The 25,717-nt window shown below is 39.2% G+C and overlaps 1 protein-coding gene across 1 annotated transcript in view; it reads right to left on the bottom strand.

Moving 5' to 3' along the window:
- Positions 1-15,927: 15,927 nt before the first annotated feature.
- grin2aa (glutamate receptor, ionotropic, N-methyl D-aspartate 2A, a) overlaps positions 15,928-25,717 on the bottom strand; it is a 174,450-nt gene continuing 164,660 nt past the window's right edge. The window contains exons 14-15 of the mRNA XM_022209001.2: positions 23,747-23,985; positions 15,928-21,873 (exon numbers count right to left, since the gene is read on the bottom strand). Of these exons, the coding sequence (XP_022064693.2) occupies positions 19,888-21,873; positions 23,747-23,985 (2,225 nt within the window). The 3' untranslated portion in view covers positions 15,928-19,887. The remainder of the gene's footprint in view (positions 21,874-23,746; positions 23,986-25,717) is intronic.

The following is a 25,717-nucleotide window of genomic DNA, read 5'->3' as shown; positions in this document are numbered from 1 at the left end:
CATCATGAACCAGAAAATGCACTCCAAGCTTCAAACATGCTGTGAAATGGTTGTATTTTAACCTAAACAATATTGTCTGAAACTTGCCTAAACAGCACGTGAAAAGTCTAAAAATAATGGTTCCACATGGGACACAACCCTCAGTTTCCTGGATGAAAGTCCTGTGTTTTACCTATGCTACTAACACCAGTCTTTCTAATGTGGAATTTAAAAGTGGCCTTATCTATTCATGCTATAACATTACCAGGATGAAATCCATTTCTTTGAAAACATAACACAGAATGCGGTGTAGCTGAATAGGAATGGTATTTCTGTGAGGAGGCGTTGGCTGTTAGGGACTCACTACATTGTTAAAACTATATTATTATATGTGCTGTGCTTCTTAAAAATATAATTTCACTTGAACTATAAACTTATTTGTATTAGTGTCTTTTCTCTAGTGTTGCATTGTGTGTGGGAGTGGCATGGGGATTATAAATTGACTCCCCGCAGTGTTTTTAAAATACCAAGAGAAAGACAGTCTCTGCCTGATGGCAAGGAGTTCTTTAATTTTTCTTTAATTGCTTAATCATTGTGTGAAAACTGAAGCTCAGTCATACTTTAAACAAGGGTTACACTTAAGATTTACACTCTAAAGGCACATGGCCTCATTCAGTGGTAATTACTTTTAATAATTAGTGAACAAATACCAGAAGCTCCCACTTCAAAATTGCAATGTCAAGACAAAAGAAGCCTAATATCCTTAAATGATATGTGTAAACCAGCATTAAGGCTGTAGCTAATGATTATTTCCACTGAGGATTAATATGCTGATTATTTCCTCACTTAATGGAGTTGTTATTTAGTCTTTTTAAATGTCAGAAAATGATGAAAAGTGACAATGACTCTCTCTGAAAGCATAAACTGACTTCTATAAACGTTTTGTTTTGTCCACAACCTAAAAATATGTATTTTAAGTCTCTGACAAGTGGAATCAGACAATTTAGACTCTTTCTTTCATCCATCCTTCCATTGTCTGATTTAGGGTGAAGGCTGGGGACACTCTGGACAGGTCACCAGTCTGTCACAAGGCCACATATGCAGACATTCACACTCACATTCACACCTACCACCCGATCTGGTTTCTGTCATACTATTGAATAGGCTCAATCCTAATACAATCATCCCACAGAAATGGGCCAGTAGGTCCCTACTGTACCTACTAGTAGGTACAGTAGGTTGTGATCACCTATTCATTTAGTTGATCCAATGCTATTAATGCCCAGTAGGCACAGCAGGTACGTTATAGAGCTAATTTCCCCCACGCCGTTTAGAAGCTTTATTCAGAATATTATCTTTTTAAATTGTTAATACTTAAACCTGAACATCAAATTGTGACATAATCACGTTGGTCCACAATGCAAAACGTTACAATCTCACAATTTGGGCCTGAAAATTGTGAGATTGTAACGTTTTTCCCCCCAATTCTTTTCTGTTGGTCTGACGAAGGGTCACGTGACTGCTTGCTGCAGGCTTCTCAAAATAAAAACATGGCGGCCATTCCTTTTATTTTCCGTGGAAAATGCATTATTATGACATTTTTAGCGAAAAATATATACAACACTTTCACATTATCCATTCAGTTATTGGAAATGATCTTTGGTTTGGTTTGTTTTTACGCTGAATTTCACTTCACGGCATTAAATTGTGACAGTGTCACATTTTGTGCGTTATGTTGGTTGATTAGGACTCTGCCAAAAATGAAAACAAGCGGTGTGTTTATTTTTGTATTGTTGCATTGTATTTATTTCCATGAACGTGCTTTTACCGCAATCATTTGTTGAGCTCATCCATACACCAGTCAGCGCACAGCGATCTAGCAGTTGCTATGGTGGTTGTGAAAGCTGCACTTCCGGCACCTTTCTTCTTCGGTGGTGTCTGTGTAAAACAATGTCCAACATGCAAACAGCACACCGAGCGCCATGAAGCACAAAATGCAGGTGTAAATCAATGAAATCTTACAATTACAATGTCCTGTCTTTTAACTAATAAAGACACATTGCATCACTTTTTTTTTAATATTTTGGATTTCGATTAATTAGAGAATCAACAAACTGACATAATTTCCTGGTGGGTGTGTTTATGCAGCCTATTAAATACTTTTTCCCCCATGAAATAAAGTGCAATTCATACATCATGGTCTGGTGTTCATTGTTTGTTTTGTTCACTGACATAGTGCAATAAAGTTTTGTTTTTTTTAAACCATCCAGTACCATAATGAATATTGAATAAATATGGCATCTCGTTTACATCTCTTATTAAGGAGTGAGAAATTTACTGATGTTGATTTATGATTCAAGACAAGCAGAGGACACACTGTGTGCCCCTTTAATGTCCAAAAGGCCAATTAAGGTCAAAATCTCACAGATTCTTTGACCAATTTGGACCAACCTGCACATGCTTGATATTGAGTCCTAAACCAATGCTGGTGTACGTTTTCAGACCACCAGGACCTACTGGCCCATTTCTGTGGGATGATTGTATCAGGATTGAGTCTATTCAATAGTATGACAGAAACCAGATCGGGTGCACCTACAAACTGTTTAGAATTACCAATTAACCTGAGCATGTTCATGGACGCTGGGAGGAAGCTGGAGTACCCGGAGAAAACCCACATATGCACAGGGAGAACATGCAAAATCCATGCAGAAAGATTCTGGGAAGGTGGGGATGTGAACCAGTGATCTTCTAGCAGCAAGACAAAAGTGCTAACCACCAAGCCACTGTGTAGCCCTGGCTCTTTCTTTCTTTATAAAATTGCTTGAGCTGATTAATCAGTTAATAAAACAGTTGATGATTAATTTGACAGTTGACAACTGATTGGTTGACTGATTAATCACTGAAGATCTAGTCTGTACAAAACTTTTGTTAATCTTTTTTCATATGTATTCAAATTACAAACAATTTTCAATAAAAATATAACAGAGAAAAGAAAATCATCACATTCAGTGATTCTCTTTCTGCTATTAATTATAATGTGTCAACAGTGCTAACATTTTGGTTTAATGTGGCATTTTGGATTGTTGTGCTATTTTTTTCAGTTTTCACACAATAATTAGACTGAAGGTTTCATCATGGTTGTACCTTTTATTTTTCAGTATCATAGAAGTTTAATGTCTCTGTAGTCAGCAGGGTGTCTTTAATGTTGCTAAACTAGTGTATGTGCAGCTACACTACCAGTCAAAATTTGGGCACAGCTTCTTATTTGATGGTTTATATTTAATTATTGCATTTACTGTAGATTAATACTGAAGACATCAATACTATAAAGATCACATTTGGAATTATGTTGTAAACAAAAAAGTGTTAATCTTCAGTATTAATCTATTATGTAGAACATAATACAAATAAATAAAAAGCATTGAATGAGAAGGTGTGTCCAAATTTTTAATTGGTAGTGTGTGCATCATCTCTGTCATCAACTGGTCCAGCACACTCTGCTACATCAGTCTAATGCAGTGAGCATGTGCAGTCAAGCATTAGAAGGTAAATGTGTGTTTTCTATATATATTAGGAAGGAAGTTTGTGAGAACAAATGAACATTGAAAAGTGTACAACAGTTAGTGTGTCATCCAACCTGTTGCTTCAGAACAAAGACAGGGAGGGTATCTGGATTTCACACATACACAGTCTCTGTTCTAATAAATACACAAATCACAAGCTAAGCTTTTTGTTTTGCTGTCAATCCAGATTTCCCATGTGGTGAATAAGAGTCCCAGCATTATTTTAAACCACACAAACCGGCCAACATCGCACCAAGATACACATACACCAACAAAATGTTTAGTGCACTGGAGACCAAAGACCCAATTAACTTTATTACTGACTTTACAGCTGGAGACAGCGGGAAGGCATATTATATAACACACACACACACTCACACTCACACAACTTACCTTATCATGGAGTTAGACATTATATTTTATGGCCCATTTGCTCCAGATACACACTCACAAATCATTACAAATATGAAACACATAATGCATGTGAGTGCACACAAAAGGCCCATACATGAGTTCATCTACTACCGGACCCAAGCCACAGGCCAAAAGAGCCCACATACCCTAAACGGGAGAGAATTGTTCAATAATAAAAAAAATGTTGTTTTATGAAATAAGTCATTAAGAACACATTGCCATTCGGTTTATGATAGTATTTATTAAGTATTATGGCAATTCTAAATGAGATCCAAACTGACTTATTGCCAGCATTGTGTTCAGAAGTACAGCCCCCCAGTCATTCCATCTCTTTTTTTAAAAAATCATTTCAAATTCAAGCTGTTCACCGCTTTAAAATTAATTCACTAAGACAGCCAGGGTGAAGGAGGCTCTGGCAGTTAACACAAACGGCTCTCAGTGTAGCAATAATAAGCAGCAGTAGAGTAGGGATTGGGCCTGGGTTAATATGGAAAGGGCCAAGGACCTCCACAATCAAGGAATGCTGCTGACACTTCAGAAGAGCTTTTAAAATCCTTATTTCAATTACGTTTATACAGAATGTGAGAACATTCCCTGTAGGCCATCAGAGGCTGTTAGTGGTTAACAAATGTGTGAAGCTTTAAGCACCAGAAGTTAGCGGTAGAAGAAAATTCTCACATAAAACAACTGTAGTCCTGTAAAGTCTACATGGAGGATTCCTGCAGAGAAAATGTGTATGACATGGAATATATACACTACTGTTCAAAAGTTTGGGGTCACTTAGAAATGTCCTTATTTTTGAAAGAAAATCTTTTTTTTTTCAATAAAGATAGCATTAAATTAATCAGAAATATGGTCTAGGCAGTGTTCATGTGATAAATTACCTTTCTAGGTGGAAACAGCTGAGTTTCAATGGAATATCTCCATAGGGGTACAGAGGAACATTTCCAGCAGCCATCACTCCTGTGATGGTTGCTGGAAATGTTCTAATGGTACATTGTGTTAGCTAATTATGTTGAAAGGCTAATTGATGATTAGAAAATCCTTGTACAATTATGTTAACACATGAATAAAAGTGTGAGTTTTCATGGAAAAGATGAAGTTGTCTGGATGACCCCAAACTTTTGAACGGTTGTGTATGTATATGTTGGTCATTCTAGAATTGGAGGACACTTGGGCTTCAAAATTTTTTGAAAAATTAACCTTCTCTTTTACAATTTTCTGCTTCATATTCATCAAAAATAAGTATTAAACTATCAAATATTATTCTCTGTATTATTTTTTGTTTGCTAACCCTACTCTAATCACAGTAACAGGTTTGCTAATCCATGCTAATGTTAGCATTGTCTCAGGAGTATAACCTAGATATTCAGCTAGCTGTTACTGCTGACCAAGAGGACAAACTTACTGATATAAAAAGCAAAGAAAAAGGCAAAAAGAATTTGTCTTATCCTGATGATATGCATAACAGGGTTGCATGAGATAGAGTGAGACATTCAATCAAGGCTGACAATGTTATGAACAAATGAAAAATGGAAGAGAGGACATAGCTTTGCTCTATCCATTCTTTTGGAAAATTGTTTGATGACGTTAATTCTAAAGTATCATGTGATTCACCATTTTCTTCTTCTTCTACCAGCTAAAAAAGTTATGGTAACAGGGTTGTTATTGGACACACGTTCCATGCATAGCAATTATTTAAAATATTATGTTGATTAAAAAATATTCCCACAATTACAAGAGACATCAATGAAAAACATAATACCAAAAAAAAGAGAGTTCTATTTAATTTTAACTCTTTAGAGATTCAGTTTCAGTCTCAGTACAAGAAAATTTCCATAACTGCATGTTTTAGTATTTTGTACATTATTTGAAATTTGATGAGTGGGACATAAAATGTCATGATAGCATCATCACGATGAGTGTAACAACTTTAAACCGTCTTGGAAAACCCAGTGATGCATCAAAAGTCTAAAAATTCAAGCATCCCAACTCCAGATACCATTTCCAGGTCTTGTGCTGTATATGAATATTATATTGAGTTTTTTAAGCAGTAAATTATTTACAGCATCCTGATAATCAAATGATCATATATTTGCAAAATATTTTGCTATGCAGTATATGCACAGTGTGTACAGTATGCACAGTATATAAGTACAATGTTTGCATAAGTATTTATTATTTAATTTTGTTTGGTTTTGTCAAAGGTCATAGTTAAAGCATAGTTCAATTGTAAATAGAATATGACTGAAGATTTTATTTTTCCTGACTGAATGTGGTTCACGGCTAGTGTATATTTTTATACAGTAATAAAAAAAAATTAAAAAATGAGGCTACAGTGAGCGAAAATGTGACAATGGAAAAGTAATAATAAAAAATGCAAACTGGCTGAAGTTCAGAAGGTTAATAATAGATACTGTTTTGTGGCAGTGATTAGTCTTCATGTGCATGATGGCAGTAATGATATCATGCCTTTGGAGGACTTTAAAGTGTACACATTTGGAAAGGATGCAGCTAATACAGGTTTTCCAGCAGCGGTGATTAGCTCTTGATGGACATGTAAAGGCTCTATGAAGGTTCACTTGAAAGAAGCATGATGCAATCCCTTAAAATGCATGTTTTATTGCAACTGAAAACACCCATACAACATGTTTTGCAAAGAGTCCATTAAATTGTTATAATTTAGCATCCTTCTTGATAAAAGCTTTTATAGTGCATATAGTGAACTAACCAGTAATATCGCATTTTTTAATAAGTGTGACACCCTTCAAAGGCGCCTCTGAAGACGAGGGTCTTTTGTGCGAGCAAACGAATGATGGAAAGGTATACTGAGCTAAACCGCAGTACTTTGATCCCTTTTTTCCTCCTAATAATCAGCCCTTTTCTTCCTCCCTGGGCTCCTTGAAAGTAGCTGAGAATAATTATGAGTTTTGTTGGCTGAGTGTGTGCATGTTTGAAGAGGTAAAATAGGTTTAAAGATCCCCACTGGGTGGATATACAGTATATGGTGCAGAACAGCTTTTGATAGAAAAATCTATGCTGTTGGACTGAGACACACACTCCAGTAGACACACACACATACACACATACACATGAAGGGAGGGTGTGGGGGAGCTGACCGTGCCAATTGTTTGTCTCCCAGAATCAAATGGGAGGTGATTTTCTGAGGACCAAAGGGGAGAATAGAAAATGACAAAATAAACGAGTGCTCTTTTCGCTCTCTCCTCTTTCTTTCGTGTGCCCCTGTGCAGAAGAAGAATGATCTGCCACAGTCTTTTTGTCGAGCTGGCTGACACAACACACACACACTGCACCACTCTGTTTGGACCACACTGTTGTTGCCGCCGTGCGATCTGATGAATGACACCCCCATTTCAATTACTGCCCCTCCTCTGCGCCTCCAGCTGTCTTTGAGGTTGTCTCTTACATGTTCCACATCATCCAACAGCCCTCTTTCACTGAATGCAGTGCAATGTCTGTTTTGTTTTTTTTGAAACTGGAACCTCAGCGAAAATGCTGATGAGTAAGCTCTAGTTCTTTGATCTTACAAGGCCATTAAAGGCGAAATGAAGGCCAAAGGGCAGAGAGGAAGAGTGGATGGGGAAAAGTGGTTAAATGTGATGAAGGAGAGAAATGTGGCCATTCAAGCTCTTTACCAATCACATAATGTAACACAGGCTGTCAGTCAGGCTGAAACACGCCTTCCAGCAGGGTGTTGAAGTCCCTCTCAGGAGGAATGTCAGAAGTACATATACGCCGTGTGTGTGTGTGTGTGTGTGTGTGTGTGTGTGTGTAAGGGGGGGGGGGGGGGGGGGGGTGCCTTTTCTTTTGAACCAAATCTTTCTATGTCTGCTTGTTTTAGTGCAGTGCAACACATTTTTCTGCTGTTTTTAATACAAAGTGAATAGCTAAAGGGGAATATTCTGCAAAAGCATCATGTGTCATTTTGTTTAGTAATTTTCTAAGATGGTTCGGCTGGCAGCGCTTCCTCTCCGAGTTCACTTCAGCTCAACTGTCAGCTCCCAACTGAAAAGCAAACTTGTATTTGGCAGATCTTCACAGAAATCAATGCATATTTTAAAACATTAATGCTGAAAAAATGAAGGAGAAATCGTTTGGTATTATTGCAAAAGTTTAGCTTCCAGTCAAAAGAAACACTCTTGTATTCCAATCACAGTTTATTTACTTTTCTTATTATGCTTGGGGGGAGTTTCCTTAAAGAAATGACAGAAAGTATAAACAGTATTGTACATGTTCAGCTATATCAAGTCATCCACAGGCTATGTGTTATCTGTATGTGATGCACATTGCCAGCAGTCAGCATCAGCACATCCATCCATCCATCCATCCATCCATCCATCCGTCCGTCCATCCATTATCTATACATGGCCTAATCTTCATTAGGGTCACAAGGGGGCTGGAGTCTATCCCAGCTGATTTAGGGTGAAGGCAGTGGACACCCTGGACTGGTCACCAGTTTATCACAGGGCTACATATAGAGACAAACTTACTCTCACACCTACAGGCAGCATAACCTCAGCATATTTTTGTGGGAGGAAGCCGGAAAAACTTCGAGAAAAACCACACATGCACCGGGTGAACATTCAAACTCCATGCAGAAAGATCCCAGGACGGGACTCGAACCGGGGATCTTCTAACAGCAAGACTAGATGTAGTTGTTGTGTAAATTTACTTGTCCTGAGACCAAATCAAATGAGTCTGGATTACCCCCTAAAATGCAGTTTTTCCTCTTGTCCCACCCTCCTGATGACCAAATTAAATCTCAAATAAAACAGTTAAAAGGAAATTTGATCTTTTTTTTGGTATTATTTTCTCATTGATGCCTCTTGTACTTGTGGGAACATTTTTTTAAATCAACATAGTATTTTAAATAATAATTATGCAAGGAGTGTGTCTCCTACAACATGCACCAAACCCTGTTAGCATAACCTTTTCAGCAGAAGAAGAAGAAGAAAACAGTGAATCGCATGATATGCTGGAATTAACACCATCTAACAGTTTTCCAAGAGAATGAGTAGAGCAAAAGTATATCGTCTCGTTCATTTTTCATACTTTCGTTGCATTGTCAGCCTTGACTGAATATCTCACTCTACCATCAGGAGAAGACAAATTCTTTTTACTTTCTTACATCAGTGAGTTTGTCCTCTCGGTCAGCAGTAACAGCTATCTGAATATCTAGCTTCTACTCTTGAAAAACGCTAACATTAGCATGGATTTGCAACCCTGTAACTGTGATTAGAGTAGGGTTAGCAAACAACAAATAAAACATCTAACAAAAATTGTACCATTGATGTGTAAGCGGAGTCAATCAAGCCTTTGATAATTTATTATTTATTGTTGATGAATATGTAGCAGAAAATTGTTGATTTTTCGAGGTTTTTAATCACATATACCAAAGTTTTAACTATTCTAATATTCCCTAAATTAAGCCAAGACACAATGGAAACTATAAACAAACGTGAAGCAGGTCCAGTATGAAATATAACAGGGTCATTCAACCTCAATTCACAGAAAGCAAAGATGCCTGACCATCTTCAGTTTGACTGATTGAAGAGTTGAACACGATTGAACTGACCATGTGTTAAATCTGGGGTCATAGATAACATTAGGTTTTGAGTTCAGAATCCTTGTCATGTCGATTTTTGTCATTTTCTTCACGTCAATGCATAGATTAATGGTTGAAGAGACATAATTTGAGAAATAGTGTCCCCAGAGATGTGACATTTTACAGACACATTGACATGTACATATTGTCTTCAATGGCACAACCCTGATTTGACAGAATGTCAATATTCCACCAGCCAGAAAACCTCTACTTTTTTATCCAAAGAGTAGAGTGTAGACATGTAGAGAAGGGTGCCAGTGAGAGGCATGCTGATTATTAAAATGGCACTTTTCTTTGTATTTCTTGCTAATATTAGGTCACTCAGCGAGCAGGTGGCACACAGAAAACGAACATCAATATCCTCCCATCCTTGTCTACAATTTTTTACTCAAAAAGTTACAATATCTGTGACCAAAAGTCTTATTTAAAAAAAATGGTGCCTTGAGGTGGAATAACTCAATAACCAATCACACTTCAATGAACACATTTTCCCCTTAATTTTCAAGATTGAAACTTGCCCAGATGGTGGAATTAATGAGCGACACTGCACACACATACATATAGATGGACTGAGAGGCAGTGGCTCACATGCATAGATAATGTATAACCTGCAGGTTGTGAATGGTTCTGTATGATATTTTAAGTGTCTGCATTACATCTGATCAAGGGGAGACATGAAACAGCAGGATGAATGCTCAGAGGGATACAATTAGAGCTGATCAGCATCCATCTATCCGACCAACGCACCTGCTACCCATGGTGAAAAATGTTGCAGTACAGCAAAAGGATTTTTACCAAAAATCCACCAAGCATATAGGTTTTAAACACTGACGAGTTAAACCGGACAGCACACAGTAGTGAATATGTGTGGAAAATGCAGAGTGAACAGAAGCAACTCCAAGTGTTTCCCCTTTGATTTCTTTCAGTTGGCAAAAGTGGGGAAGAAATAGAAAAGAACAGTGATGGTTAAAGAGGAAAGGAGTGTATAGATGGGTTCAAACAGATGGATATGGGAGGGATAGAAGTGTGAGGAAAGGTAAGGAGAATGTGGCAGATGGCAAAGGTAGCTGTAGCCCAAATGGCCTCTTGATGCCCTGTTGGACAGATTCATACATGCACAAACGAGGAAGGTCAGGAAACGGTCAAAGCACAAAGGCATCTCTGGCATCAGTGTCACAAGTATCATCACCTGTGCACATGCCAATTACAAATCAGTAACAGAAAAGAACACAATTTTGTCTCTGTTGAATATTTTAATGAAAAAAATGCCCCTTTGTTGTATTTTACATTAATATCTCCTTTGAAACCATTGTAAGCCATTATAAACCATCTCACCACTCACTGCACTGCTGTTTCTGAGGAAGTATATATATATATATATATATATATATATATATATATATGTATATATACAGGTAAAAGCCAGAAAATTAGAATATTTTCATAAACTTGATTTATTTCCGTAATTGCGAACAAAAGGTATAACTTTTACATTATATGTAATCATTGCACGCAGACTGATGCACTTCAAATGTTTATTTATTTAATTTTGATGATCATAGGTGGCAACAAATGAAAATCCGACATTCCGTGGGTCAGAAAATTAGAATATTGTGAAATGGGTCAAGTTTGAAGACACCTGGTGCCACCCACTAACCAGCTGATTAACTCAAAACACCTGCAAAGGGCTTTAAATGGTCTCTCAGTCCAGTTCTGAAGCTTACACAAACATGGGGAAGACTTCAGATTTGACAGCTGTCCAAAAGGCAACCATTGACACATTGCACAAGGAGGGCAAGACTCAAAAGGTTATTGCTGAAAAGGTTGGCTGTTCTCAAAGCTCTGTGTCCAAACACATTAATGGAGAGGCAAAGGGTAGGAAAAACTGTGGTAGGAAAAAGTGTACAAGCGACAGGGATCACCGCGCCCTGGTGAAGATTGTGAAAAAAAACCCATTCAAAAATGTGGGGGAGATTCACAAGGACTGGACTGCTGCAGGAGTCAGTGCTTCAAAATCCACCACCAAGAGACGCATGAAAGACATGGGTTTCAACTGCCGCATACCTCGTGTCAAGCCTCTTTTGAACAAGAAACAGCACGCAAAGCGTCTCACCTGGGCTAAGGAAAAAAAGAGCTGGACTGCAGCTGAGTGGTCCAAAGTTATGTTTTCTGATGAAAGCAAATTTTGCATTGCCTTTGGAAATCGAGGTCCCAGAGTCTGGAGGAGGACAGGAGAGGCACAGGATCCACGTTGCCTGAAGTCTAGTGTGAAGTTTCCACCATCAGTGATGGTTTGGGGTGCCATGTCATCTGCTGGTGTCGGTCCACTCTGTTTCCTGAGATCCAAGGTCAACGCAGCCGTCTACCAGCAAGTTTTAGAGCACTTCATGCTTCCTGCTGCTGACCTGCTTTATGGAGGTGGGGATTTTATGTTCCAACAGGACTTGGCGCCTGCACACAGTGCCAAATCTACCAGTGCCTGGTTTAAGGACCATGATATTTCTGTACTCAATTGGCCAGTCAACTCGCCCGACCTTAGCCCCATCGAAAATCTGTGGGGTATTGTTAAGAGGAAGATGCAGAATGCCAGACCCAAAAATGCAGAAGAGCTGAAGGCCACTATCAAAGCAACCTGGGCTCTCATAACACCTGAGCAGTGCCAGAAACTGATCGACTCCATGCCACGCCGCATTAATGCAGTCATTGAGGCAAAAGGAGCTCCAACCAAGTATTGAGTACTGTACATGCTCATATTTTTCACGTTCATACTTTTCAGTTGGCCAACATTTCTACAAATCCTGTTTTTGTATTGGCCTCAGGTAATATTCTAATTTTCTGACCCACGGAATGTCGGATTTTCATTTGTTGCCACCTATGATCATCAAAATTAAATAAATAAACATTTGAAGTGCATCAGTCTGCGTGCAATGATTACATATAATGTAAAAGTTATACCTTTTGTTCGCAATTACGGAAATAAATCAAGTTTATGAAAATATTCTAATTTTCTGGCTTTTACCTGTATATATATGCAATAGATTGCCAACATTTAGGTTGATATATGATAGTGTTTTAGAGTTATTTAGCACAGCCAAAGGAAAAAAAAAACTACCAAAGTACAAAACCCATCACATTTAAGGGGCGGCTGTGGCTCAGGTGGTAGAGCAGGTTGTCCTATGATCAAAGGGTTGACGGTTCGATTCCCATTCTCACCTAGTCACGTGCGGTGAAGTTTCCTTGGGCAAGATTCTGAACCCTGAATTGCCTACCAGTGACTGTTCCACTGGTGTATGAATGTATACTGACTGATGTTGCAGGTTGATTAGCAACCTGCAACATTAGTGTGTGAATGGGAGTGAAAGTGCTTTGAGTACTCTGATGAGTAGAAAAGCGCTATATAAGAGCAAGTCCATTTGACTGTACTTAATTAATGAGGTCAGAGTTAATTATTAAAAAAAAAAACAGCACTGGTGAGTGACAGATTTGACTGTAATCCCTTTTTGACTTGTGGTTGAATTTACCCTCCAAAGTGACATTTTAATGCCTTCTGTTGCTGATGCAGACAGCAGAACGCCCTGAGGACATCTAGGTGGTGTGTGGGCAATTACATGGTCTTTAGTTTAAGCCATTTCTATGACCTTTGCAAACCTCAAACAATATCTTGACCATAGAATTGTCACCATGCTTGGATATTGTGGTTTAATGTGTATTTGTGCCAGTGCACATTCACAGACTTTAACAAAGTCTGGGTAAATGGGCTTTCTACAATTTTAAGTTAGAATGACAATAAGAGACGTAATTGTAATCTTAAACTAACAAAAAAAATGACTGCTATAAAACACTATAGAAACAACAGATAAAACATCTTATAGTATGCTAGATGTTGTGAAGCTTTCATGAAACAGATCCTGACATATTTGTAATAACAGAGACTTGGCTGTCATAGGAAAGTCTCAACTCTGTTATCTAGCTCAGTGGATGCAGGGCTGAAGGAATGTAGTGGGTATCAGTCTGCTCTGAGAAACAATGTGACACCTCCATGTTTCTGTCAGCTTCAAACCCGAAGCAATTTGAATGTTTGGAACTTCTCCACGTGAAGCGGCTGCATTACAACATAACAGATAATCAAAATACTGTATTCTTTTATCAGTCCTCTTTTAACTTGGACTTCAACAGGTTGTTGTATTCCCCCTACAATCTACACTGTACAATAAATAAATAAAAAATAATGAAAACATCTAAAAATACATTTTTCCCTTTTGTCATTTTAAAATATGAATATCTTATTAAAATGACAAAAAAAGACTGTCAATTTACATTTCTCATGTAAATAAGATTAACACCTAGCCTAGCCGCGCTAGACCCATGTTCTGAAGGCACAAGGGTCTAGGACCGCTCGACAGGGAGGGAGGCGGGCTAAAAGGTTGTCTTTCAAATCACTCTGCAGCAATTGGGTAGGTATACAACCAATCAGCGCAACGAATAGGCCGACGGAGTTCCTAGAGCGCCGGCGGATTGTGGCTAAGTCCCATTAGCTTCCCAACCAGCGGAGCCAACTGGTATATTAAGGATTTGCCATATCCCATCGGCATAAGTCCAAATACGTCTTTCTTCTCAGTGAAACACTTCAGTGCCGTCCTTTGTTTATCTTTCAAGTTGAATTTTAGCTTCAAATCTTTAAGGGCTGTGGCCAAAGCCGAGTCGAAAGATAACTGTTTATTGTGCGCCGGTTGTTTCTGTCAGAATAGTCGAGCCTCTGTCGTCACTTAGTTACGCCCGCCTTCTGACTCTACACTGCATGGTGATGGGTCCGGCCAGTTTTAGGAGCATCCAGCCTCGAGCCTTATGGAGGGTAACCAGACCCACCCTGACAGAGAATTAAATTCGTTGCCGTGGGTTGTCTAGCGCGGCTAGGCTAACTAACACCCTGAATAACTTCAAAACTTTTTATGTGTACAGATTGGTACAATAAATAAATGAAATAATAAAAAAAATCTTAAAACATATTTGATTTCTTTTTTTCCCCCTTTTATCTGTCATTTTAAAATGCCAAGAATCTTATTAAAATGACAAAAAACTGGACTGTCAATTTACGTGTCGTGTAAATAAGATTAAGAACCTGAATAATTTCAAAGCTTTTTAAGAAAAAACCTGTACAGATTGGCGCAATAAATAAAAAAAAAGAAATAAAGTCATAATTTAAAAAAATCTAAAAATACATTTAACTTTTCTCTTTTCATCTTAAATTTTAAAATATGAAAAATCTTATTAAAATGACAAAAAGTAGACTGTCAATTTACATGTCTCATGTAAATAAGATTAAAAATCTGAATAATTTCAAAACTGTTTTTTTAAACTAGTACAAATAATTCATTCACAAATGCATTAAAATTTCTCAAACTGATGGAACTGTTACAGTTAACTTTAATACTATACTGTAATTTTATCTCTAAAATTACAATTAGTGACAATTAACCGTAAAAGAAGTCTTGGTTCTGTAATTCTACATGAATTAGTTTGTTCCGTCAGAGATATTGTGTATAATTAGGGAAGTTTTTGCAATAAAAATGTTGAACGAATGTTTTGATTAATGTATAATGCCTGTAAGAACTAGTAATCTGTCCATCCATCCATCCATCCTGGTGTTGGTTGTCTTTCTTTAAAAATCTCATGCACTGTTTGTCTTTTAGGTCTTTTTTTCAGACAACAAAACTTGTGATTTACATTATTACATTAAAGAAATCCAGTGGTGCTGATGGCTCTTACAACTTTCTGCTCCATTCAGCATCTATCCACTTACACATACTTCTAATCTAACTCCGTCGACAGGCAATTACATTGCACATTTGGTGGTCTGACCTCGGCATAAAGGATTCAAACCACATAAAAACCAAAATATCTGAACATTACACCCCTGATGAAAGTAGCATTTACTGCAGGATTCTTGTATCTGACAATCTGGTATACTGAGTAAACAGACATGTTGGTGTGTATGATGGAAAATCAATAAATACTGCAATTAGCTATTCATGACTGGGCTTTTTTGAGCTGTGTAGCGTTTATAGAAAGTTATTTGAAACTGAGAAGCAGATTCACAGCTAACAGCTTCAGAAGTGGATCAAATTCCCTTAATAAAAAAGCATAAATGAGTAGGTTTAGTGTAGACTAACTATAGCTGCAAAGATGCAGAGATCAGAAATAATGATGTTCATTATAGGCAAGAACATATATTTCTATGATCTTCTTGATAAAACCAAGTATGTATATTGCATGTTTCATTAACATATAAGGTGAGAAAGACACAGAGCTTGTAGTGTATATTGTGAATTTTGACAGGACAACAAGCCTTGTGAATGGTGAAATTTTATTCTAGTCGCTCTACAGAGAGAGAGAGAGAGAGAGAGAGAAAGAGAGAGAGAGAGAGATTGAGAGAGAGAGAGATAAACAGTGCCACTGTACAGAAGAGCTCTTGTGAAATTCACACAAAAAATATTGTTTTTACTCTTTATCATTTATAATTCTCCATGATGATGTATTCCAGTATGAATTTACAAGCGATGTATACAGGTGTCATTTCTAAATATATTCAAAATAGTTCCTTAAAAGTCTTTGAGGAAGTATTAGTGTTTTTTTTTTTTTGTTGTTTAAAAAAAAAAGCTCTATTCTTACAGCAAACCATAAAGAAAGAGGTCTTGTATCTTTGGAGGGATAGCGGACTCAAAGTAGAGGGTTGCTTTTTTTCTTCTATCTTCTTTACAGTTGAAGTCCTGACTACACATGATAGAGAGGGAAGAGAGAAGCAGAGCTGGTGATACAGTAATTCTCACCTGCCATTGGAGGAAGAGCAAGGATGTCCCGCCATACCAAGCCAAGCCCTGACCCCCCTGACCCAACACTCCATTGGGCCAAACCTGGCCTGATAACGACCGGTCGGCCAATGAGGAAGTTGCACTGGGGTCAGGTCCTCGCCTTCTCCCCAAAACAGCAGCAGCATCTTCATCGTGTTAAACACAGATAATTTTTTTTTCCTCTCAAATATGTATATACTCACACCTGGTTACAACGCATTAGTGATCATAACATCATAACAAAAAGAACAAACAGAAAAAAGAAAAGAAACATAAAACATTAAAATTGTTACATCTGGGGTTGCATGCCATCACCTCATTATTTATCATTAAATGTAATTAAAATACATTTTTGCCATTAAAAAGAGCAGGGTTGTCATCACAAGGGTGTGTCTGAGAGTGTTTGTGTGTGTGCGTTTGAACATAAAACAGCATCAGTTTACATGACAGTTCTGTAAAAGTAGAACAAATTGAACAAATTGTCATGAGTTCATAAAACGCAAGGGTGCCATTTGATATTTTTACATGTGCATATTGTTCACTTATCAGCTCACGCAAGCAGCATGTGGAGATAAATATGATAATAATAAATATGCAGATAAAGATGCAAAAAAGGACAAATGTTGCTCATCAGTCAACACCGGGTAAGCTGATTGGGAAGCAAGGAGAGGGTCACTGCAGTATTCCAAGAGTACAAAAAGGGCGATATGACAGTGGTTGTCAAAGATGTAAAGGATGGAGCTTCAATTGAAACACAGTGGCCAATGCAGTTGACTGCCATTAAAAACCATGGAGAGGAAAGAGAGAGAGATTCCCGTTTGAGTACTCCACATAAGGGTAGCTTTTCAGATTTTGGGATGTTTCTGCAACATCCTTCGTTCTGTTAAGGGTGCTCAGTTTGGCAAGACGTGGAGCTGCATGTAACACACCCCACACTGAGAAAAACAACCTAAGCCCCCTACCACCATGCCTCCTTCTCTTCCTCTTCTCCTCTCTTTAACTCGGGTTGCAAGAGCTCGGACAGAGAGCTGAACTGGAAGACCTTGGACTGGTAAACATCAAAAGGAGAAAAGTTTGATTCTGCTTTTTATGGCCGCTATAAATTGTTTTTTTTTTCTTTTTACACTTTTTTCTACAAAAAATTTGCGGCACATCATGTTCTGTTGCTACTGTTAGCTCCCCCAAAACGCACAGAATCATCCTGAGGTATTTTATTTGATACAATTTGGCTTTGTGAATCCAATCAATCAAGCAAATCAGTCAGTTAAAATGGTTATATGTTTTTTTTCTTTTGACTGTACAATTTGTACAGCATAATGCTACAAAAAAAAAAATAGAGTTTGGTGGGCACGCGTGTACATGGAAGTATGTGCATGTGCAAGTCTTTTCTGCTAAGTGTAATAAAAACAAACAAACAAACAAATGCATAAACAATCGGATTAAGAACCAAATGTTCTGATTGAGACTTCAAGCTTACCCAAGATCTGCCATGCACACACACGACTTACTCCACACTAAGATGGATACATGATTGATGAGCACATAACAGCAGAGCCTCCTCAGCTCCATCCATCTCGTCCCGCCTACCCCATCCCACATCCCACCCAAACAACGCTACGAAGGTAAACAAGAGATCCATCTCATGTAGTCTTCACGTCCACAAGAGCCCTGGTTGATTGTAAAACGACAGTTGGACCACAACAAAAAAATCTCAACACGACCCCCAGTTAGACTGAAGTGGTGAAACACTGTGTAGCCCTGCTGTATCAACCAACCAAAGTTCAATTTTAGAAAAAGAAATAAAGCGAAGTGGCTCTAAAGTTACTCAACACTCTGGTGATGTGTCATGTTGATGGAGGAAGGGAAGGAAAGAGCTACGAAGGAAGGAAGGAATCTTCAGTGTGTGTTTTTTTTATAGCTAATACCCTGTTTCTCAGTGGCAAGGAGGTCAAAAGACAAATACACATCAGTGCCCACCTCAAACAAGGTGCCAATGGACACAGTTGTCATCTTGTCCTTTTCTCCCTTGTTTATCTCCTCCTTGCTCTCTTCCCTTCCGCCATAGTCTTTTGCAGCCACAGCATGACACAGATTTACTAAGCACGAAGGTCAAGGATCAAAGTTTCGATTGTACAAACATCCATCCAACGCATCTGGCAAGACACAGCCCCTTTCAAAAACATGTAAAATATGTGTCTGAGAGTGTATATGTGTGTATTTTCTCTTCTCTGACACAGAAAGAAATCAACACATGCAAAATAATCTACTACTCCTGATGGTATTTTTCAGTAAGCTATGCTTTTTCAAAAGCAAATGTGGGAGAGAGGTTTTTAAAACTAATGGCTATTGTGCTACCAAATAAGCAAACACTAAAATCCTACAGAGGGGGATCCGGATGCCAGAATCCCTAATAAATCTTATAGTTCAATAGAATAAAAAAGCAATACTTTGCAATTATTTTTCTATGTGCAGCGCCACAAATGAAATGCCCATCAATTGCCTCAGGTTTTCCCTGCTCGTCTGTCCTTTTCTATCAGTCATTTTGTCAGTCTGTCTTTAATCTGTCAGTCTGTAAACATTATTCTTTGATAGCACCTACATTACTCTCAGCTTTTCATCACTGTCACGTCCCTTGAGGATGGACTTAGCACACAAAACCACAGTCTGACTAAGCACATGATACCTGTCGCAAAAAGCACTGGACGTTCAACTCTGTGCCATTTAGCCACTCATCTCCGTCCTCCCTCGCTCCTCTTCCACTGCCAGGTGTCTTAGTGGCCATATTTGTCAGAGTAACAAGTAGCAGACTGTTGGACTAGCTCACTGTGACGCCCCTGCCCTCCTGGGATGCCTCCATGTCTGGCCCGCCCATCTGGTCTCTTTGTCAGACGTCTTCTCCTCAACTAGTGAGTCCCAAGCCTGACAGTGGAGGTGGAAAGGAAAAAAAAAGGGGGGGAGAAGGAGTGTGGGTGGTGGTCTCCCTTCCTTTTAGTTCCCCTGTCATGTCAATTCTCCCATCCTCCTCACTACCTTCTCACACATTTCAATCCAACATCAACTGACTCTTTCTCAATAACGCTTGCAGGAGTACTGCATTACTGTAACCCATACCTTCTCGGTCCCATTAATAGGGCTATGCCAGTTCCTACCACCGAAAACCTAGGGGATAACTATTTCCCCTTTACACCAGGATACCTTATGGCAGAGTGCTGGCCATGCAGCCAACTCACTGGTACATGAGAGAGAATGGACAGAAATGGTGATATCATCTGCAAAGAGAGTAGTAGTAATACCGTCATACCCAAGTGGGCACAAGTTCTTTTGGATTACAATGTCGAAGAGAAGAAGAAAAACGTAGTGTGGCTATGGCATCCCTTAGTGGATAACATAGTTGATAAATTATAATACAAACCCAGAGAGGAGTAAGAAGGAGAGAACACATTATTTCTTATATCAACTAAACATCTGACTCCAGACTGGGAATTTTTTTATACACCCGTCTATTGCTGAACTGGGCTGAGTTTAGGACGCCACGTGGGGCTGGGTATGCACTAGTCTTATTGGCTGAGTAAGGCATCACATGCTCTTTATTGTACATGTCATTAGCTATCCGCCCGTCCCGTGAGCAGTATGAAGTGGTGGATTTAACGGAAGAGCGGAGATTGTTCGCATCGTTGCGTGTTTTGATGGGGGCTGATCCCACGACCGCTGAAGGAGAAGCCACTGCCAGCTGTTTGTAAATATCAGAGGAGCTACGCCCATGGACCAGTCTGCTGCTGGTATCATCCCTCAGTGAGTGGCTGAGGAAAGGGTTTTCCGAGCCATGGGCCGGGTACAGGGACTTGCTCCTCTTGCTTTCCTCCAGGTTGTGGTTAAACATTGATTTGGACCCAGTGCCAAACAGTTTGCCGGAGTAGGGACGCATGCCGAAGAGGTTCGCATAATGTGAGTCAGACGCGGAGTCCAAGAAGCGATCCTTCTCTTTGAGGCTAACGCTGCGTGCTGGTCGGCCCAGGTCTACATCCTTGGGCTTTTCGAGCATGATGTTGTCAAAGGAGTGCTGACGACTCAGCCTCAAGCGGTTTCTCTTTTGGACATGAGGCCCATCTGTCTGTGGCCAATACAGACCAAACATGTCGTCCGGTTGGTGCTGCTGTTGGTGGTGCAGGGTGGGACTGACCAAAGGGTCTGTAAGGAGCTGGTCCTCACTAATGTCATACAAGTTGGCTGTGTGGAGACAGGCTTCACACCGATTATAGGGTGAGCGTGTGGCGGAAGCTGAGACAGTTCCAGTGGGGGTGTACGACCCTCCTGGTGGGTAGCTAGCAGTCACTTTAGACAAGCAGGATCGGCAGTGTGTCTGTTTGTAGCGATCAATGGATTCATGTGGGGACAGGGAGATGTTTTTCTCTTTCAGGCTGTAGTGTTTGGAGTAAGCTGGGTCTGGTAGAAGATCTGAATCTGGGTGATGCAAAGGTGAGGAGTTCAGATGAATGATGGGCTGCTCACACTTTCTATAGTTGTCACTGTGGTCAGAGTAAATTTCAGGGTAATCCAAATCATCTGCGGCAAGACCGCGACTCTCACGGTAGTGAATGGGGTCTGAATGGAGGCTCAACTCTCGGTCTGAGTCGATAGTGTAGATTTTCTCTCCTCCTCCTCCTCCTCCTCCTCCTCCTCCTCCTCCTCTCCCGGTTTGGTTGGTTCCGCCGCTGACCTGCTTAGTTTTTAAGTAGGACAGCTCCACCTCACTGCAATCCCTTGGGTATTTTGACGTCACCGATCTTTTTTTTAAGTTGTCCTTGGGTTTCAGGTGCTTGTTGTTTTCTGGGTCCTTGTAAGAAGCTGCCCTGCTAGAACAGTCGGAGATGTCAGAATGGGCTGTGTCCTCAGGGAGGTAGCGCTGTGTCTTCATCGACATTCGCGGGTCTGGCATCAACATGTCCGGCATCGGAGGGGGCCCAGGTGGTACCGAACGGAGCGTGTCCACTGACTTCTTCCACAGCGTTCGGGGTGGCTTGGCATTGGTCTGGACTGCGTCAGCACTTACTGCTACCTCTACTGTGTTGGGATTGGCATCGTTCAGGGTCAAAGGATGTTGGCCTCCCTGAAAGATGTAGTTGTTAAGGTGGTCTTTGTGGCGGTTAGCAAGATAAGACTGCAGGTCCCCGGTGTCCCCATAGATCATATCTTTGGGAGCATAGCTGCGGTTGTCAGCGTAGATGAAATTGCCCTTCTCTGCCATCATGTCCATGATCATGGGACCAGCTGAGTGCATGAATTCTCTTTTGGGCGAGTTCATGCGGGAGCCACCCAGGTTAGACATGTTGGTCATCTGCTTGGCAGACTTAATGAGCTTAAGCATTTTGTCCTGGGGGCTAAAGTCGAGATCTGTCTTTTTCTTCATGTCTATGTGGACTCCATGGATGCAACTCCAGATTCCCTGCACAGACACAGAGATAAACAAGAAGAACGGGGAGGGGAACAAGAAATAATAAATTAGAAGATTTGAGAAGAGATCAGATGGAATGAAAAGGGGAAAAGCAAAAAAGAAAAAAAAGATGATCCAATCATGTCTATGTTCTACAGGTTTTATTAAAGACATAGCAAATCACAGTGAAACTGAAAGTACTGTCTACAGTATTTACTGGGAAACTCACTTGTTCTGACTACACAGAAAACCTCATTGCATTCCATGGTAAAAATGAAAGTTCATTTATTTAAGATGCAAATCCTCTAAACAATTGTTTGATTGAATTAAGAAGATAATAAGTCAGGCAGGACTTAAGTCGAATTAATCATGAACACATAAAAACAACAAAACACAAATCAGTGCTCAAAAATAATCTATCCAGGCAAAGAAAATGTTCCCAGTCGCATCATGTATCCATCATAACCAAAAAGCGAGTGCTGTAAATTCTCTAAAAGGAGACACACGAGTGATGCAATGCAATGAAATAAGTGTTCTAGCAGCTCCATCAATTTTACAGTGCAACTATAGTTAACGTTTGAAACCTGTATTTTGCAAAAATCTATTAGTGTCTTACAAAAAGTACAATTCATCCAAATTTAGTAACCTAGTTCAGCTATTCCCTGTGAACCCGAGATGCATCACATGATTTTATAATTCAAATCTCCTTTAGAAGCAGTCCAAACAGGACAAATTCTTTGTGAAAGAACAGTAAACATCAAAAGGTACCATCGCTTTGAACTTTAACAGTTAAAAGCAAAAACCAAGTCCTTTTATATGGACTATCAGCTAAACAACAGCTGACAATGTAATGTCTAAAAGCAAGAGCCAGAGAGCTCTCACTGTACGATTTAAGTCTAAAAAAAAAAAAAAAAAACAACAAAACAAAACAACAGCAGCTTCTTTCATCACTTTGACCATTATCCAATTCACAAATACATCCTTGAAAAGCATCTATCACATTAACAAATCCAAAGAGCTTTTTGGTTCTGGACACATTTTGCTTATCAACACAAGATAGGCCATTAAGAATGGATTTTGCCCTAAATTACTCTTGAGAATGCCTTTGAAACAACATCTTTCACAAGGACCTTACTTCATCTTCTTTAAAAGTTATTTTTTCGTCCCCTCACCACCCCCCTCGGTTAACTTTTGCATACGGAGTCACTCCCTGCTTCAAAAATAGTGCAGAGACACTGCAGTGCTTTTAGGGATGCATGTCCATGTCTTCTGTTCTCACACACAAGAAGGGAGAACGCTGACCTTTCAACAGAATGAGAGAGAATAAATTGATTTAGCGTGGGTGGCTGTGATTTCACCCAAAAACATGCTGCAATTAGGATCTATTTTTGTCGATATTCAGGGCTGCCTCGTGATCCCTCCTCCTGTCTCCATCCCCATTCTTCCCTCTCTTTGTGCAGTTCTCCCTCTGTTACCTTGTTTAACTCAGTTTCTTAGTTTAGCAGTGGCTCTCTTTCTATGTACGTGTGTGTATGTGCATCCTTGCTCTGTTCTGCTAGAAAACAGAACGAAGACGGGAATGTCTGATCACTATAGCACATTACCCCAGAGTATAGCTGCAGTGCTTTGCTACACCTTATGGCTTTAAGCATGGCCACTACTAACCCAATCAGACCACCTCAAATATTCACACTGCAACATATGCACATGTGTACATGCTTAGTTGTTTGTTTTAGCTGGTTTACTAGTGTGCCTTCTTTTGATTAAAATTAAATTCTCTGTAAATCTGCAGCCAGTTTTTTGTTGTCCCACACCAGTGAACAAGCTAAAGAACATGATTGTAGAACATGCCTGCACACAGACATGTACACAAACTAGTCCTTACTCGACTGATGGAGAAAAGAAGGCCTGGCTTGCCAGAGCAAACCCCAGTGAAGCAGTATCTGAGCCTCCAGTAGAAGAGATGCTCAGAGACGAAGGTGATGAGGGAGAGCCCCATGGCCGTCGCCAGCATGTAGAAGACCCCCGCCATGTTGTCCACATCCAGCTGACTGGACATCACCTCGTTCTTCTCATTGTGGCAAATTCCTGTCAACCACTGGGCTTCTAGTTCCTCCATTTCACCTGGAAAGCAATAGACAGACTCAAATCCTTTATCGAACGGCTTTGAATTTGAATAGCAGACATTACAAACACATTTAGTCCCTTATTTGATGGTCAGAATTACCATTAAATTAGCTTCTACAGTTATTGTTGGACATTAAGATTACTGTATTTGTTGAGATTATATGTATGAGATTATAATCAACTGAACACTTAATTAAAAAGTGAGAAAAAATCATATTGCTATATATTGCCAATAAAAATGACCAACTTGGAAGTTTTCCTCTTTTATTGCTTTTTAACATTGAAACTTGGTCAACTTGATTTGACTTTTTGGACAAAAAATTACAAAAAAGACTCTTCGTGAAAACATATTTCTACAAAGTAATGTAAGTTAATCAAGAATAATAAATGTAAAATAAGCATTGTCCAGTGATGCACTTAGTATTTTGTAGGCATCATTTAGTAGTTGCACCTTTAGCTGCAGTTACAGCATTGAGTTTGTGTTGACAAGTCTCAGAAAGCTTTGCATAACTTGAGATGACAATTTTACCCCATTGTTCTTTGCTAAACTGTCAGATTGCATGTGGATTGTGAGTGCACAGCCCTTTTAAAGCCCAGCCACAAATTCTTATTTGAACTGAATTCCGGGCTCTGACTCTACCGCTCTGGAACATTCACAGCGATGTCTTTAAACATTTTTTGTGTAACTTTGACGTCATACTTCAAGTCATTGTCTTGCTGGAAAATATATCTTAACCCAAGTCACAGCTCTCTTGCTTACTGCATCAGCTTGTCCTTCATCTAACTTTTCATCTTCTCTATCTAAGCCTTCAAGGGCCTGCTGCTGAGAAACATCCCCACAACATGGTGCTGTCACCAACATGCTTCACGGTGGGAATGGTATGTTTCTTTGACATTCTGACGCGGATGAATATTAATGCAACTACTTATTTTTGCATATTTTTTAAAATAAATAATTGACACTACTTTGGAAAGGTCAGTTTAAATTTTTTGACATAAACAAGTCTGTTTTTGTAAATCATTGTCAAAGAAGCCAAATTATATTGTCCATGATTCAGATTTGAAAAGCAATAAACAGGAAAACCTGTTGAATACTTTTTATAGGCACTGTATTTTTGTATTTCTGTAGTTTTTTTTTTAAGTTGTTTGTTGTAGAGTTCAACCAATATATTGATTGGCCAATATTATCAGCTGATCATTGCCAATCACTGAGGCTGGGTCATATAGAAATGGTGCCATAATACAGTTAGTTTCAACACTCTCAGCACTGCCTGCAGCACATGTAGCAGAGTAAATATCCCAGATAAACAGACTGTTTGTGGAGTAAAGCAGTGTCTTTACAGTAATTTTCAAAACTAATTTGTAAAATACATTGCTACAAAGGAGAATGTGGTAATGTAATTTTCAATGTAACTAATATACTGTTCATACACTACTGTTCAAAAGTTTGGAGTCACTTAGAAATGTCCTTATTTCTGAAAGATGGCATTGTTTTCAATGAAGATAACATTAAATTAATCAGAAACACAGTAGAGACATTGTTCATGTGGTAAATGACTGTTCTAGCTGGAAACAGCTGATTTTTAATGGAATATCTCCATAGGGGTACAGAGGAACATTTCCAGCAACCATCACTCCTGTGTTCTAATGCTACATTGTTTTAACTAATCATGTTCAAACACTAATTGATGATCGGAAAACCTTTCTGCAATTATGCTAGCACATGAAT

Source organism: Acanthochromis polyacanthus, chromosome 21, assembly GCF_021347895.1.
Source record: "Acanthochromis polyacanthus isolate Apoly-LR-REF ecotype Palm Island chromosome 21, KAUST_Apoly_ChrSc, whole genome shotgun sequence".
In the NCBI taxonomy this organism is placed as follows: domain Eukaryota; kingdom Metazoa; phylum Chordata; class Actinopteri; family Pomacentridae; genus Acanthochromis; species Acanthochromis polyacanthus.
This window is presented reverse-complemented; position numbering and strand designations above follow the sequence as displayed.